The sequence below is a fragment of the Hyperolius riggenbachi genome, chromosome 4, assembly GCF_040937935.1.
Source record: "Hyperolius riggenbachi isolate aHypRig1 chromosome 4, aHypRig1.pri, whole genome shotgun sequence".
Lineage (NCBI taxonomy): Eukaryota > Metazoa > Chordata > Amphibia > Anura > Hyperoliidae > Hyperolius > Hyperolius riggenbachi.
Genome location: NC_090649.1, coordinates 453,388,575 through 453,403,745, shown reverse-complemented (window position 1 = coordinate 453,403,745; position 15,171 = coordinate 453,388,575). Strand labels below are relative to the sequence as shown.

Here is a 15,171-nt window from a genome sequence, read left to right as displayed (position 1 = left end):
GGGTCTGAGGGTTTGGCCGAGTGATCAGGAGCCCACACGGGGCAAATTAGGGCATTATCTGATGGGTAGGTGTGCTAGGGGGTGACAGGTGGTGACAGGAGGTGATTGATGGGTGTCTCAAGGTGTGATTAGAGGGGGGAATAGATGCAAGCAATGCACTGGCGAAGTGATCAGGGCTGGGGTCTGAGGGCGTTCTGAGGGTGTGGGCGGGTGATTGGGTGCCCTAGGGGCAGATAGGGGTCTAATCTGATGGGTAGCAGTGACAGGGGGTTATTGATGGGTGATCAGTGGGTGATTAGATGGCAGAACAGATGTAAACAATGCACTTTGGAGGTGATCTGAGGGTAGGTCTGGTGCAATCTGATGGTGTGGGAGGGTGATCAGATGCCCGTAAGAGGCAGATTAGGGTCTGATCTGATAAGTGGCAGTGACAGGTGGTGATTGACGGGTGAATGACAGGTGATTGACAGGTGATAATAGATGTATACAGTACACGGGGGGGGGGGGGGGTCTGAGGTCGTTCTGAGGGTGTGGGTGGTTGATTGGGTGCCCTAGGGGCAGATAGGGGTCTGATCTGATGGGTAGCAGTGACAGGGGGTGATTGATGGGTAATTAGTGGGTGTTTAGAGAACAGATGTAAACAATGCACTTGGGAGGTGATCTGACGTCGGATCTGCGGGCGATCTGATGGTGTGGGTGGGTGATCAGATTGCCCGCAAGGGGCAGGTTAGGGGCTGATTGATGGGTGGCAGTGACAGGGGGTGATTGACAGGTGATCAGTGGGTTATTACAGGGAAGAACAGATGTAAATAATGCACTGGCGAATTGATAAGGGGGGGTCTGAGGGCAATCTGAGCGTGTTGGCGGGTGATTGGGTGCCCGCAAGGGGCAGATTAGGATCGAATCTGATGGGTAACAGTGATAAGGGGTGATTGATGGGTTAGTGGGTGTTTAGAGGAGAGTACAGATGTAAGAAATGCACTTGGGAGGTGATCTGACGTTGGATCTGCGGGCGATCTGATGGTGTGGGTGGGTGAAACACACGATTGGTTCACACGATGGCCAGGGGCCCCGGACCCCTCTCACTGGCCGGGCCCCAAGGCCAACACGCGATACCTGGAGGGGAGTGCAGGTGGGCCTGGACCTCTCACACCCAGGCTCTGGACCTCTCACATCCAGAAAACCCACCAACACTGGCTCCATACTGAATGCTAAATTCAACACACACAAGCAATAGAACACAGCAGTACATGCATCCAGCTACATTTGAAATTGGTCAGCAGGTGCTAGTCAGCCAATCAGGATGCACTGTCATACACCCTTTACCTGCCATACCACATCTAGCAGCCATTAGCATTCAGGTGGGAGGCTTCAGTTGGACGCCATCTCAAGATTGCGTCACTAGCAGGACCGCCCCATGCAGGCATCCCTCCCACAGGGGTCCCTCCCTAACCGCTCACCTGTCCGCCATGTCCTAGAGCTGAAAGAAAACGTTTAAAAACACACGATTGGTTCACACGATGGCCAGGGGCCCCGGACCCCTCTCACTGGCAGGGGCCCCAAGGCCAACACACCGCCCCGTGCAGGCATCCCTCCCACAGGGGTCCGGGGCCCCTGGCCATCGTGTGAACCAATCGTGTGTTTTTAAACGTTTTCTTTCAGCTCTAGGACATGGCGGACAGGTGAGCGGTTAGGGAGGGACCCCTGTGGGAGGGATGCCTGCACGGGGCGGTCCTGCTAGCGACGCTATCTTGCGATGGCGTCCAACTGAAGCCTCCCACCTGAATGCTAATGGCTGCTAGATGTGGTATGGCAGGTAAAGGGTGTATGACAGTGCATCCTGATTGGCTGACGAGCACCTGCTGACCAATTTCAAATGTAGCTGGATGCATGTACTGCTGTGTTCTATTGCTTGTGTGTGGTGTGGGTGGGTGATCGGATTGCCCGCATGGGCAGATTAGGTCGCAGCGCGCCGCGGCGAAAAGTGGGGAGGACTGAAGAGCGCGCTGCGGCGAAGACTGGGGGGGGAGGGGGGGCGTGTCGCGCCGGAAAAATGGGTGTGGACATGACATTGTATGGGCGGAGCTAACTTAATGATGTAACAGCGAGGCATAAGAAAGCAGTCTTTACGCCATGATGTGGACAAACGAGACTTTGCATCATGGGTGTGCAGAAACTGTGTGATGCTAATAGTATACCGTAACCACAAAGCAGCAAACATAGCCATCTATGACCATTAAATAATAAATGCAGTAACAGTTACCCCGGACACCAGAAAATAAACGCAATAGGCAACATGTCAGCACAAAATAACGGCAATGCGGGCAACATGTCAGTATAAAATAAATGCAATGCGGGCAAACATGTCAGTATAAAATAAATGCAATGCGGGCAAACATGTCAGTACAAAATAAACGCAATGCGGGCAACATGTCGGTACAAAATAAACGCAATGCGGGCAAACATTTCACCAGAAAAGAAACGCACTGCGGGCAAACATTTCGCTAGAAAAGAAACAATGCGAGCAAACATTTCACCAGAAAAGAAACAATGCGGGCAAACATTTCACCAGAAAAGAAACGCACTGCGGGCAAACATTTCGCTAGAAAAGAAACAATGCGGGCAAACATTTCACCAGAAAAGAAACCTAATGCGGGCAAACATTTCACCTGGAAAAGAAAGCATTTACTCACCTGGCAGAAGTCTCCGGCCTCTGGCGCGCTGCTCCTGGGACCGTCTTACTTCTCCTGCAGTCTCCCGCGCTGACAGCCTGGCAGAGCAGGGCTACGGCAAGATGGCGCCCGAAGCCCTGTACTAGAGACACAAATAGGTCTCCAGTACAGGGCTTCGGCAGCCATCTTGCCGTAGCCCTGCTCGCCTGCCGGTGTCGGAAACAGACACCGGAAGAGGAGGCTGGAGCGGGGCTGCAGGCAATGAACTGGCACGGCGTCTATAGACGCCGCTGCCAGTTCATTGAGGAGAGAGTGGCCAGAGTCCCGAGGCCGGGACGTCTCGCTGCTGAAAGCGGGACGTTTCCCGGGACCTCATTAAGCCTGGGACAGCGGACCCCGAATCCGGGACGCGTCCCGGGCAATCCGGGACGTCTGGTCACTCTACCTAGACCCATGGTTGGTCATTCCTTTTATTGGGCATTGTGATGCAGATTATTGTAATGAGGTTGTTGAAATAACCCTTTTCTTACAAAACTAGCCAGAAAGTTAACCTAGTGTCATATCACTCTGCAATGAGAAGTGGTGGCAGCTTATCCGATCTGTGAACGGGATCACAGATGGTATTGCATGTGGACTCACCAACCAATCCAAAAGGTTACTTTTCCTCCAGTGCTGGATGCCTTCAGAATTCCCTCAGTGTCGGAGGGCTGAATGGTAAACTGTGGCAAAAGGGAACAGGAATTGGAGGGTGAGATCACACACATGCCTTCTGCACACCTACCAAGGTATTCTAGAATCAATGTGGGACCTTCCGTGCAACAGTTCCGAAACTGGCTCCTTCACCAGGACACTGATCTCATCTCGGGCACACCAGCAAGTCTACTACAGAACGGGATGGATTGGTTGCACCAGAAAAGTTCATTTGCACAATGAATACAAATAGGATTGCCTTTTGGCTATTGTGCATTTGTATACAGCAGAGTCCCCAGTATCCGGCACCAGCGGGGATCGTCGCTGGATACATGTGCTTGCCGGTTTCCTGAGCAACCGGCCTAAAAAACATAAACCTCCCCCCCTAAATATTTACCGTGCCTCTAGCGATGTCTAGCAACCTTCCGGAAGCACCTAGCATGCTCAGAGTGGCTTTCCGGCTTCTTCTGTGCATGCAAGCTGGTGTGTCACCTGACCCCCATCAGGTCAGGTGACACGTACGCCGGAAGCCGCTACGTGCTGCAGGAAGGCTGCTAGACGTCGCTGGAGGCTCAGTAAGTATTTTTAAAGCCTCAAAACCCGCCGAAAGCACTGTCCCCATTATCACATTTAGGCATGCCGGTTAGTTGAGACTTCTGGTTGCCTGGGTTCTGGATAACAGGGATTTTGCTGTATTTTGTTTTTTTAAACAGACAAAAAGACAGGTGTTATAGAGCCATTGTGAGCACTGCGATAAATGTACATTTTATATCATTTATTACATTATACACACAGGAAACAGTGAGAAAAAGATCTTTTACTTATCCGATAGAAAAAAACATGCAGAGGAATTCTGGAGCCAAGATAAATATTCAGTTCACAGCAGAGCGGGCGGCTCGGGAGGAAGGACTGCCGCACATCATCTGTTTAGTTCATCAGATGCAGCAGTAAAATCGTGGGATCAGCTGATCGCGGCAGAGATAGGCTGGCCGGACGCCCGGGGCATTGTCCTGTGTGATTATTGCTGGCGGTGTGATGTCTGTCCTCGGCTTCCTCCTCCTGGCACGTGCCGCAGGGCGTCTGCCAACCTCTCTCCTCCCCCCGGGGGGCGCTGCTACTAAATAGAGCGAATCTTCTTCTTCTCAATGAACAGGACGTGTTGCTTCACTGAAAGGGAAGCAGAGATAGAAAAGATATAAATTAGACCTCAGGTATACAAGTGTTTGTGTTCCACTTCTAACAAGTTTCTTAAAAAAAAAAAGTACAGATAGTCCCTGGTTAACAAACGAGATAGGGACTGTAGGTTTGTTCTTAAAGGGATACTGTAACGATCGGTGTAACACAGAGAGGATCTGATTATTGGTGATCTGCAATATCACAAAAAATGCAGATATATACCTGATTATTGATGATCTGCAGTATCACCGATAATCAGATATATCACTAACCTCTGGACACCTGAGTGATAAGCGTGTTTGGTGCAACAGTAATACTTTGAGGACCGCACCTGCCAAGCAGGTGATGAGGCAGTAAGGGATACTGTACAGAGAACAAATTCCTTCCTATGGTCAGAGAACTCCCAAGGGAGTGACCAGACTGGGAATAGGAAGGACCAGAGTGTGAGTGACACCAAGGGGGGGGGGGGGGGGGTGTCACTAACAGATATGTGAACTATCTCTTAACTGGGGAGATAGCTCTCGAGGTCGGGCAAGCCAGGTCCGCAACACACAGACAGATAAGGTACATAGACAGGAGCCTGATTCGGTAATCCTAAAACACGCAGGGTTTGGCAACAGAGTATCAGATATAGCGAAGTACCAAATCAGTGATCAGAAGAGTGGTCAGGAAAGCAGAAGGTCATAACAGATAATAAACAATCCCTAGTCTTGGGTGTGAGTTCCGTGATCATCAACACCCTGGAACTAGTCTGAAGTATAACAGAATGATAGTACAAGTCCCTAGTCTTGGGTGTGGCTCCGTAGTCATCAACACCCTGGAACTAGTCTGAGATATAACAGAGATGATATACAGTATTCCTAGTCTGGGGTGTGAGGCCCGTGATCATCAACACCCTGGAATTGGTCTAGAGAATAACACAGATTCTTACAAAAAGGCCTGAGTGTTTCCACGTAGTGATCGCAACGGCAGACAACCAGAGAATGACCAGCACCCAGTGTATATAGTATAGCGCTCTCCAGCGCCTCCCCTAAGTGCTGGACCAATGGGAACTGGTTGGATTGTCAGCTGACCAGCTTGGTCAGCTGACTCTCTTCTGGCTGTCATAAAAGCTCTGCCTCTCAGCGCGCGCGTGTCCTTCTGAACCTGTGTGGACTATCAGTCCCAGCCACACCAGCCATGTGTTGTGTACCACCCACCGCGCTGGACGCGGAACCAGCCACACCGCAATCAGAGCATGCGGCGGTTTCTTCGCGTTCGGCCAAACTGACAGATGTAGGCCTATGCGTGCAAACCGCCGCTTCGGACGCGGAATCAGTAGTCTTGTTCTCAGGACATGCGGCGGTTTCTCCGCGGTCGGCCATACTAGCAGATGTAGGCCTATGCGCGCAAACTGCCGCGTTAGACGCGGAATCAGCTGTCGGCTGCTTTTCCGCGTTCTCTCACAGATACCCTGAAAAGTCTGAGTCTTGGTACAAAAACATACATTCTCTTACATAGTCACCTACACCTACGAATACTGGGGTACCTCTGTGCTGTATCGGTCACTGCGCAAGTGAATATATTCTTTTGTACCAAGACCTTGCCTTTTAACTTAAAGGAGTTATCAAGGCATATTTAATGAAAATAAGTGCTACTTACCTGGGGCTTCCTCCAGCCCCAAGCTCCCAGCATGTCCCTTGCCGCAGCTCTGCGGTGAGCCATTCGCCGCCGCCGCCGCTGCTTCCTGGTCCCCGGCGATGACGCCAGGCCGACCCGGAGGTCGGCCTGTACTGCACCTGCGCGAGCGGCGCTGTCAATCACCGCCACGTGGACCGGAGCGTACTGCACTGCGGAGAAGTCGCTCAGATTGCCAGCTTCCGAAGGGCACCTATACCGTGGGCACCTACACCTGACTTCCTATACTGGGGGCACCTATAGCTGGCTACCTATACTGAGGGAGGACACCTACTCCTGGCTACCTATATTGGAGGCACCCATGCCTGGCTACCTATGGGGGGGGGGGGGGAGACCTACAACTGACTTCCTATACTGGGGGGCACCTATGCTTGGCTACCTATATTGAGGGCACCTACACATGAGATCCTATACTGGGCACAGACATACCATGCTACCTACCTATACTGAGTCTGAGGGTGTTTTTTTTTTTGGGGGGGGGGGGGGTGAGCACTGCGGCTATAACCTGTGGTACAAATTGTCGGTGCTGTGCTATCATTCTAAATTGCGTGGGGGGCACCAACTGATTGTTTTTATTAATATTCCTGAAAGGTTCTAGCCTTCATTTTTAAGTTTATTCAGGTTAATGCAATCTTTCCATCCATTTCGTGGTTATTAATAGAATTTGTTCTATTATACATATGTGATGTATCACAGAGAGTGAGTGAGTGAGAGAGTGAGAGAGTGAGTGAGTGAGAGAGTGAGAGAGAGTGAGAGAGAGTGAGAGAATGAGAGAGTGAGAGAGAGAGTGTGAGTGTGTGAGTGTGTGAGTGTGTGAGTGTGTGAGTGTGTGAGTGTGTGAGTGTGTGAGTGTGTGAGTGTGTGAGTGTGTGAGTGTGTGAGTGTGTGAGTGTGTGAGTGTGTGAGTGTGTGAGTGTGTGAGTGTGTGAGTGTGTGAGAGAGTGAGAGAGTGAGAGAGTGAGAGAGTGAGTGAGTGAGAGAGTGAGAGAGAGTGAGAGAGAGTGAGAGAATGAGAGAGTGAGAGAGTGTGAGTGTGAGTGTGTGAGTGTGTGAGTGTGTGAGTGTGTGAGTGTGTGAGTGTGTGAGTGTGTGAGTGTGTGAGTGTGTGAGTGTGTGAGTGTGTGAGTGTGTGAGAGAGTGAGTGTGTGAGAGAGTGAGAGAGTGAGAGAGTGAGAGAGTGAGAGAGTGAGAGAGTGAGAGAGTGAGAGAGTGAGTGAGAGAGTGAGAGAGTGAGAGAGTGAGAGAGTGAGAGAGTGAGAGAGTGAGAGAGTGAGTGAGTGAGTGAGTGAGTGAGTGAGTGAGTGAGAGAATGAGAGAGTGAGAGAGTGAGAGAGAGTGAGAGAGAGTGAGAGAGAGTGAGAGAGAGAGAGAGAGAGAGAGAGTGAGTGAGTGTGTGAGTGAGTGAGTGAGTGAGTGTGTGAGTGAGTGAGTGAGTGAGAGAGTGAGAGAGTGAGTGAGAGAGTGAGAGAGTGAGAGAGTGAGAGAGTGAGAGAGTGAGAGAGTGAGAGAGAGAGAGAGAGAGAGAGAGTGAGTGAGTGAGTGAGTGAGTGAGTGAGTGAGTGTGAGTGAGTGAGTGTGAGTGAGTGAGTACGCGCAAAGAGGATGAAAGGAGGGGGGGGCACAAAAATCAGGTGTCCCTCGGGGCGCTGTGAAATCTACGGCAGCCCTGCTAACCTTTTGAGCTTCAAGTAGGTAGAATCTGACACCTGGAGCAAGCACACCACCAGGGTGCTCAGAACACCTGATCTGCATGCTTGTTCAGGGTCAGGGACTCAGGAAGCATTTAAAGAAGAGGATCAGTACAGCAATCGGGGACTCAGCATATTTTAAAGATGGCAGCCTCCATACTGGCAGTTATAGCAACACTCGTACATCCTAAAGAACAGCGGGCGGAAGGGAGGCTAAGTGGCTGCATGAACTATCCCCTCTCCCAGAAGGCCCAGCAGGAAGTGACAGTAGCCCACACCACATAACAGCCAGACTGGTACAAGATGCTAGCAGGGGAGATGAGAAGCTGATCATGTGCAGCAGGGTAGGGTATGTGCACTCAGAACAATGTCTGAGTCTGTAGCAGAAAGTAGATGAGGCATAAGAGGCACTTTTATTTCAGCTGGGTGGAAGATGCAGTGGTTAGCGATGGGGTTGAACAGTGACCTGACAGTCATTTTGCGGGATTACCGCTTCGTCACAGGTCCATACATGTAGGCTTTTTGATGAAGCAGTAAGGGCCCTTTTCCACTAGAGCGATTGTGATTGCTGAATCGCAAATCGCTAGTGATTTTTAAATTGCTAGAGTTGTTACTTTATCATAGAAATCACGAGAAGTATTTTCCACTACAGTGATTCGATTTGGAAATCGTTAATCGCAAATCGCAATCGCTTGCTGGAGCGATTTTTACAATGATAATGCAATGCAAATGAAAATCGCAAATCAAAATATAGGATTTCAATCGTACAGTATTGGGTCAGGGATGCGCAGCCTATATTTTGTTTCCACAATTCTGTAACTAACAAGCTAGCAGCACCCATTGTGCTATCCTGTTTTGCATGGTAAGTATTTAGTTTTGCATATGTTTTGCATCTGTCTGATTGCTGAGTGTGTATTTGAGCTATTCAAGCGGTGCATATGAGGTGATGAGTCATTCAGTTGCAGCCCATGTTGGTGAGCGCTTGCTTTGTTTTCTGAAAATCACAAATCGCAATCGCATAACATAATTCATGAAAAATCGCAATCGCTGGCGTTTGTGATTGCGATTGCTAGTGGAAAAGGGCCCTAAGACCGCCTAACGGCTGTCAGGCCATTCTGTCCCTCCCCACCGCTAACCACTGTATCTTCCACCCAGCTGAAATAAAAGGAGCGTTTTAGGATATTGTACCTCATCTACACTTTGCTTCGGACTTTCACTAACCATTCATTTGTTGGGAAGGACCGGTGGGTTTTTATGGCGATCCACTTTATTGGCCAAAATCAGACTTCAAGTGAACCTAAACCTAAGAGTTTTACTTACCTGGGGCTTCTGCCAGCCCCCTGCAGCCATGTGCCCGCGCCGGTCCTCTACAATCTTCTGTGGCTTTGTTTCGTTTTACACCAACTGGGAGTTGGCAGGCCACTGCGCAGCCATCGCCAGGCGTAGCTTCGCTCACATTCCCCATACGCATGGCCTGCCGACTCCCAGTCGGTGTAAAACTAAACTAAGCCGTGGCGGGAGAACAGAGGATCATAGAGGACCGACATGGGCACAGGGCGGCTGCGGGTGGCTGTTTGAAGCCCCAGGTAAGTAAAACTCTTTTTCCTTTGTTCGGTTTAGGTTCATTTTAAAGTGACACTGAAGCGAAAAAAAAAGTATGATATAATGAATTGTATGTGTAGTACAGATAATGAATAAAACATTAGTAGCAAAGAAAATAGTCTGCTATTTTTATTTTCAGTTATATAGCTTTTTTTTAACATTACATCATTCTCTAATATTTGCAGTTTACAAACTATAAAACAGAGCAGAGCTAATGAACCTTTGAACTTCTATGCAGTAAAACCTTATCTAAAGTTGTCTTTCACTGTTTCTTTGATGAACAAAAGCTTCAGATAATAGCATTGCTCTCTGACTAATTTAGTCAGAGAGCTCAGAGAAGCTCTTTTGCATAGATAACAACTGAAGTTTCTTAAAGAGGAACTCCCATGAAAATAATGTAATAAAAAAAAAAAGTGCTTCATTTTTACAATAATTATGTATAAATGATTCAGTCAGCGTTTGCGCATGGTAAAATCTTTCCTCTCCCTGATTTACATTCTGACATTTATCACATGGTGACATTTTTACTGCTGGAAGGTGATGTCACTAGAAGGAGATGCTGATTGGTTTTTTTGGCAGTTGTAAACAGCTGTTATTTCCCACAATGCAACAAGGCTCCCACAGTGTGATCTCAGGACCTCAGAGCTGTGAGGCACTGACATCACACTGTGGGAGGGGTTTCACCACAAAATCAGCCATACAGAGCCCCCTGATGATCCGTTTGAAAAGGAACGTATTTCTCATGGGAAAGGGGTTATCAGCTACTGATTGGGATGAAGTTCAATTCTTGGTCACGGTTTCTCTTTAACTCTTCCTGTACTGGAAATATTATGAGAGTCATATCTGTGCTACTAATGTTCTATTTCCTAGCTGTACTACACATACAAATCATTATCTCATTAGTTTATTTTCACTTCAAATTCCCTTTAAAGGGGAACTGAAGAGAGAGGGATATGGAGGCTGCCATGTTTATTTCCTTTTAAGCAATACCAGTTGCCTGGCAGCCCTGCTGATCCTCTGCCTCTAATACTATTAGCCATAGCCCCTGAACAAGCATGCAGCAGATCAGGTGTTTCAGACTTTAAAGTCAGATCTGACAAGACTAGCTGCATGCTTGTTTCTGGTGTTATTCAGATACTACTGCAGAGAAATAGACGAGCAGGGCTGCCAGGCAACTGGTATTGATTAAAAGGAAATAAATATGGCAGCCTCCATATATCGCTCTCTTCAGTTCCCCTTTAAAAGACAACTGTAAGAAGTATGTAGAGGGTGCCATTTTTATTTCCTTTGAAACAATACCAGTTGCCTGCTATCCTCTGCCTCTAATACTTTTAGCCACAGACCCCGAACAAGCATGCAGCAGATCAGCTGTTTCTGACATTATTGTCAGATCTAACAAGATTAGTTGAATTTTTTTCTGCTGTTTCTGGTGTTGTTCAGACACGTTTACAGCCAAATAGATCAGTAGGGCTGCCAGGTAACTGGTATTGTTTAAAAGGAAATAAATAGGGCAACCTCCATATTGTTCTCACTACAGTTGTCCTTTAAGCTTTAAAGGGAACCAGAGAGGAACGTAAAAAAAAAAAAGAAAAAGCTTTTATACATACCTGGGGCTTCTTCCAGCCCCATAAGCCTGGATCGCTCCCACGCCGCCATCCTCCGCTTCCTGGATCGGCGGTACCGGGTCCCGTCACTTCCGGCGGACGCGGCCAATTGTCCGCATCACAGGGGCTCCCTCCATACCCGTACGCATGCGGCTGTGCAGTAAGCAGCCTCACGCGTACGTATATGGAGGGAGCCCCGTGTGATGCGGACAATTTGCCGCGTCTGACGGCCGGCTGGCCGACTGGCGGCCATGACGGGACCCGGTACCGGCGGATCCAGGCAGCAAAGGACGGCGGCGTGGGAGCGATCCGTGCGTATGGGGATGGAGGAAGCCCCAGGTATGTAGAGAATATTTTTCCTGGGGCCTCTGGTTCCCTTTAATGACCTCCAGGCAGTGTGATGGTTTGTAGGTGGGCTCGCCCAGCTTCTGCACTGTACACCAACATCTCGTCAGCGATAGCGATCTCTTACCGATGGGATCGTACTTCCGGAGGATCAGTTTGTCCTTCAGCCGGTTCCTCCTCATGTTGAAGGAATAGCCGGTCCCGGCCGCGCTCTGCATCTGCACCAGCAACACTCTGATGGAGACAAGATGGAGGGAGAGTGTTGTCAACAGCTATAAAGAGTACCTGTCACCGACACATAACAGAACAACTGTACCAAGGATGACTGACAGTGAGGTGCCACTGCACCAGCCATACTGTGCAATATTCATACATACAGAACACCCATAAAATATTGATATAACAGTAGACAAAGCTGTTCATTAGGGCTCATTCACACTATGTGCGTTGCAGTTAGGTTTGAAGCACTGCGCAGTGTTCTCCCTAAAAAATGTTTCCAGCCGGGTGGCATGAAAAAGTAGTCGGGTGGACATATGAGAGAATGCAGGGCCGGTGCTTCTCTGCACAATTCTGCTTACAGCATAGAAGGAGGTGACCCAATGACAGCCGGGTGCTCATCAAAACAAGCTGGGTGGAGTACCCGGCTAAAACAGCCTGGGGAGAACACTGCTGCACATAGTGTGCGATAAACATGCTAACATGAAAGTCCATAGACTTTCATTTTAATATTTACAGTACAGCAGTGCATTACAAACATGAGGGGAATTATTAAATCGCACTATGCATGCGCAGCGCACACTAATAATATGGGCAGTAACATTTATATTGTGCTTTTCTCCAGGCGGATTCAAAGCGCCAGAGCTGCAGCCACTAGAGCACCCTCTATAGGCTGTAGCAGTGTTAGGGAGTTTTGCCCAAGATCTCCTAATGAATAGGTGCTGGCTTACTGCCGAGATTTGAGAAGAGCCGGGATTTGACCCCTGGTCTACTGTGTCAGAGGCTTAGCCCTTAACCAGTACACTCCCCAGCCACTTGAATATAAATTAAGCAGGCCAAACAGGCATATTGATATTTCCCGTCGTTTCCCGGCAAATTCAATCACTCAAATCTATAGCGCATCATGCCTCATCAATCATAATTTCATAATTTTTACCAAAAATTGATTGATATTATAGATCTGGACTAGACAGAAAATTTGGAGTGTCATAAATTGGATTATTATAATCTGATGAAAATTGGGACCGCCAAGTGCATGCCTGACCAACTGATTCATGAAGCAGTGCAGCTTAATGAGCCGTAGTGCACCCTATGCACACCTCACATTGCAGTGCACGCTGCCATGTCAGGAGTGTCCCTTCCTTAGTTACCTGCATTGCTTCCTTAGCAATGCGCGTAACATTAACTACGGGTGGCCCTGCTCGAGTGAATTATCGCTACTGCGATACTTCACTAACGGACCCTACTGTATTCCTTTACACTGCGGGTGGCCCTGCTTCTGTGAAGTATTGCTACTGCGATACTTCACTCACGGCCGCTACTGTATTCATTTACATTGCTATGCTGTGCTGTATAGTGCACTGGGGGTACAATATACTTTATGGGGACGGTGAGGCAGCAGATGCAGCGTCATAATGCCCATTCCTGATTGATTTCAGCATGAAATTGATCGGGAATCGGCCTGCGGTGTTTGGCCAGCCGACAGATATTTCTCCAATCACATTCGATTAGAGAGAGATCTGTCTCTTGGTCAAATCTGCCCATCATCGCTAGACGTATGGCTACCTTTACAGTACAAAAACTCCTCTATTCGTAAGACTGATAGATGATCTACTTACTTTGATTTGCTCTTCGCAACTGTTAAAGAAGAGAATAGAGAAAACAAAGTTACACAGAAATAATGAGGAATATAAATGCATTGCATTTGCAGTACAATACCCAGAATAAAAAAACAAAACACAGGAATAGCATATATCAGTGATAGCTAACCTTGGCACTCCAGCTGTGACAAAACTACAAATCCCATCATGCCTCTGCCTCCCCAAGTTATGCTTAGAGCTGTCAGAGTATTGCAATGCCTCATGGGACTTGTAGTTCCACCACAGCTGGAGTGCCAAGGTTAGCCATCACTGGCATATATTCTACAGCAGCTGTGTCCACTTCCTATGAGAGCTCTGTACATTGCTGCCAGTGGAGTGTCTACTTCCATATTTCTCATTGCCAGGGAGATGTATGTAAAGGTGCCCATTAATGGTACAATCCTGCAGCCAATGAAACGTATCCAATCGCTGCGGACTGCGGTAATTGATCGGAAATAATCAGCCGTCCCCATTACCAGTCGAATTCCCACTAAACAATTTGATCAGATCGATCTGAAAAACGGAGCGATTTCATTAATCTGATTTGTGGTTATTGGGCAATTGGGCATTTGGGCATTAAGGGACCTGACCGATTGTTTCCGATCGATTATCGCTGTGATCAGAAACAATTGTTCAGCCACAGTTCATGGGCGCCTTAAGGCATGAAGCCCACCATGGAGCGCTCCTGATCTCCGTAATCACTTAGTAGACTGGGATTAGATTGCGAGCTCCTCTGAGGACAGTCGGTGACATGACTATGTACTCTGTAAAGTGCTGCAAAAGATGTCAGTGCTATATAAATACATAGGACATTACGCTACGACTATGGTAGGATTAGAGTGTGAGATCCTCTGAGGACAGTCAGTGACATGACTATGTACTCTGTAAAGTGCTGCAGAAGATGTCAGTGCTATATAAATACATAATGATTATAACAACAGAAGTGAGGTAGCTGCCCAGAGATGGCATTAGGGTGTCAGGTGGTGTGACTGACACTCTGGCCATGTGCTGCCCGTGTCCTGTGTGTGTAGCTGCCCTGCTCATAATGTGAGATGTCCTGTGCGTCTCCCCCGCAGAGCTCACACTTCATACTCACAGTTAACACAGGTGAGAAACATCTTCTCAGCTCTCGCTCCAATCCAAGGGCAGCAGGCATGGAAATCCCTCTACATCCGGGTTCACAAATGACAGCCTCGCACACATGTGTCTCCTGCGGAAGCCATTGTTCTGCAGCTCGTTACACTGGATTCCTATAGAGAAGTCACCAGAAAGATGGTTGCCGCTTCACTACTATAGGACTAATCTTGCGTGAAAGGCAGTGGAAGGAAGCTTCCGGGCAGCACGATCAGACATTACATTGGCTGCAGCTCAAGGTGGGAGATCTAAGCAGCACACTTCATATGCTTAGAGAAATACATCAGAAATTATACTATATAATGATCTAATGTTGATAAAAAAAAACCTAATAGATTAGTTGTATGACATATTATATCTATTCACAATAATAGTAATCTTCTGTTAAACTACCCCCTCCCTCAATTATCCTTCCCCCCGACCCCCAATATACTACTCTTCCCCCCTTATACTAACACCCAAATGTATTATAGTTCCCCCTCATTAGTATACTGCTTTATATATATGCTTTCTCCCTGGTAGTATTATTATTATTATTTATCTAGCGCCGACATCTTCCGCAGCGCTGTGCAGGATATATATAGTCTTGTCACTAACTGTCCCTTGAAAGGAGCTCACAAGCTAGTCCCTACCATAGTCATATGTCTATGTATCTAGTGTATGTATTGTAGTCTAGGGACAATTTTTTTTTTAGGGGAAGCCAATTAACTTATCTGTATGTTTTTAA

The 15,171-nt window shown here is 48.0% G+C and overlaps 1 protein-coding gene across 1 annotated transcript; it reads right to left on the bottom strand.

The window, feature by feature from the left end:
- Positions 1 to 4,122: 4,122 nt before the first annotated feature.
- Positions 4,123 to 14,568, bottom strand: MRPL33 (mitochondrial ribosomal protein L33). Its single transcript, XM_068279649.1, has 4 exons — positions 14,407 to 14,568; positions 13,290 to 13,308; positions 11,582 to 11,688; positions 4,123 to 4,529 (listed from the first exon to the last, which is right to left on the bottom strand). The coding sequence occupies exons 1-4, from the start codon at positions 14,426 to 14,428 to the stop codon at positions 4,480 to 4,482; spliced, it is 198 nt and encodes a 65-aa protein (XP_068135750.1). The 5' UTR covers positions 14,429 to 14,568; the 3' UTR covers positions 4,123 to 4,479.
- Between the last annotated feature and the right edge of the window lie 603 nt (positions 14,569 to 15,171).

Excerpts from the sequence above, each read along its gene's own strand:
- MRPL33 (XM_068279649.1), bottom strand. The coding sequence starts at position 14,428 with ATGTTTCTCACCTGTGTTAACT. Across the intron at positions 4,530-11,581 it reads CCGGAAGTACGATCCCATCG|TGAAGCAACACGTCCTGTTC; the intron begins GTAAGAGATCGC and ends CTTCCCTTTCAG.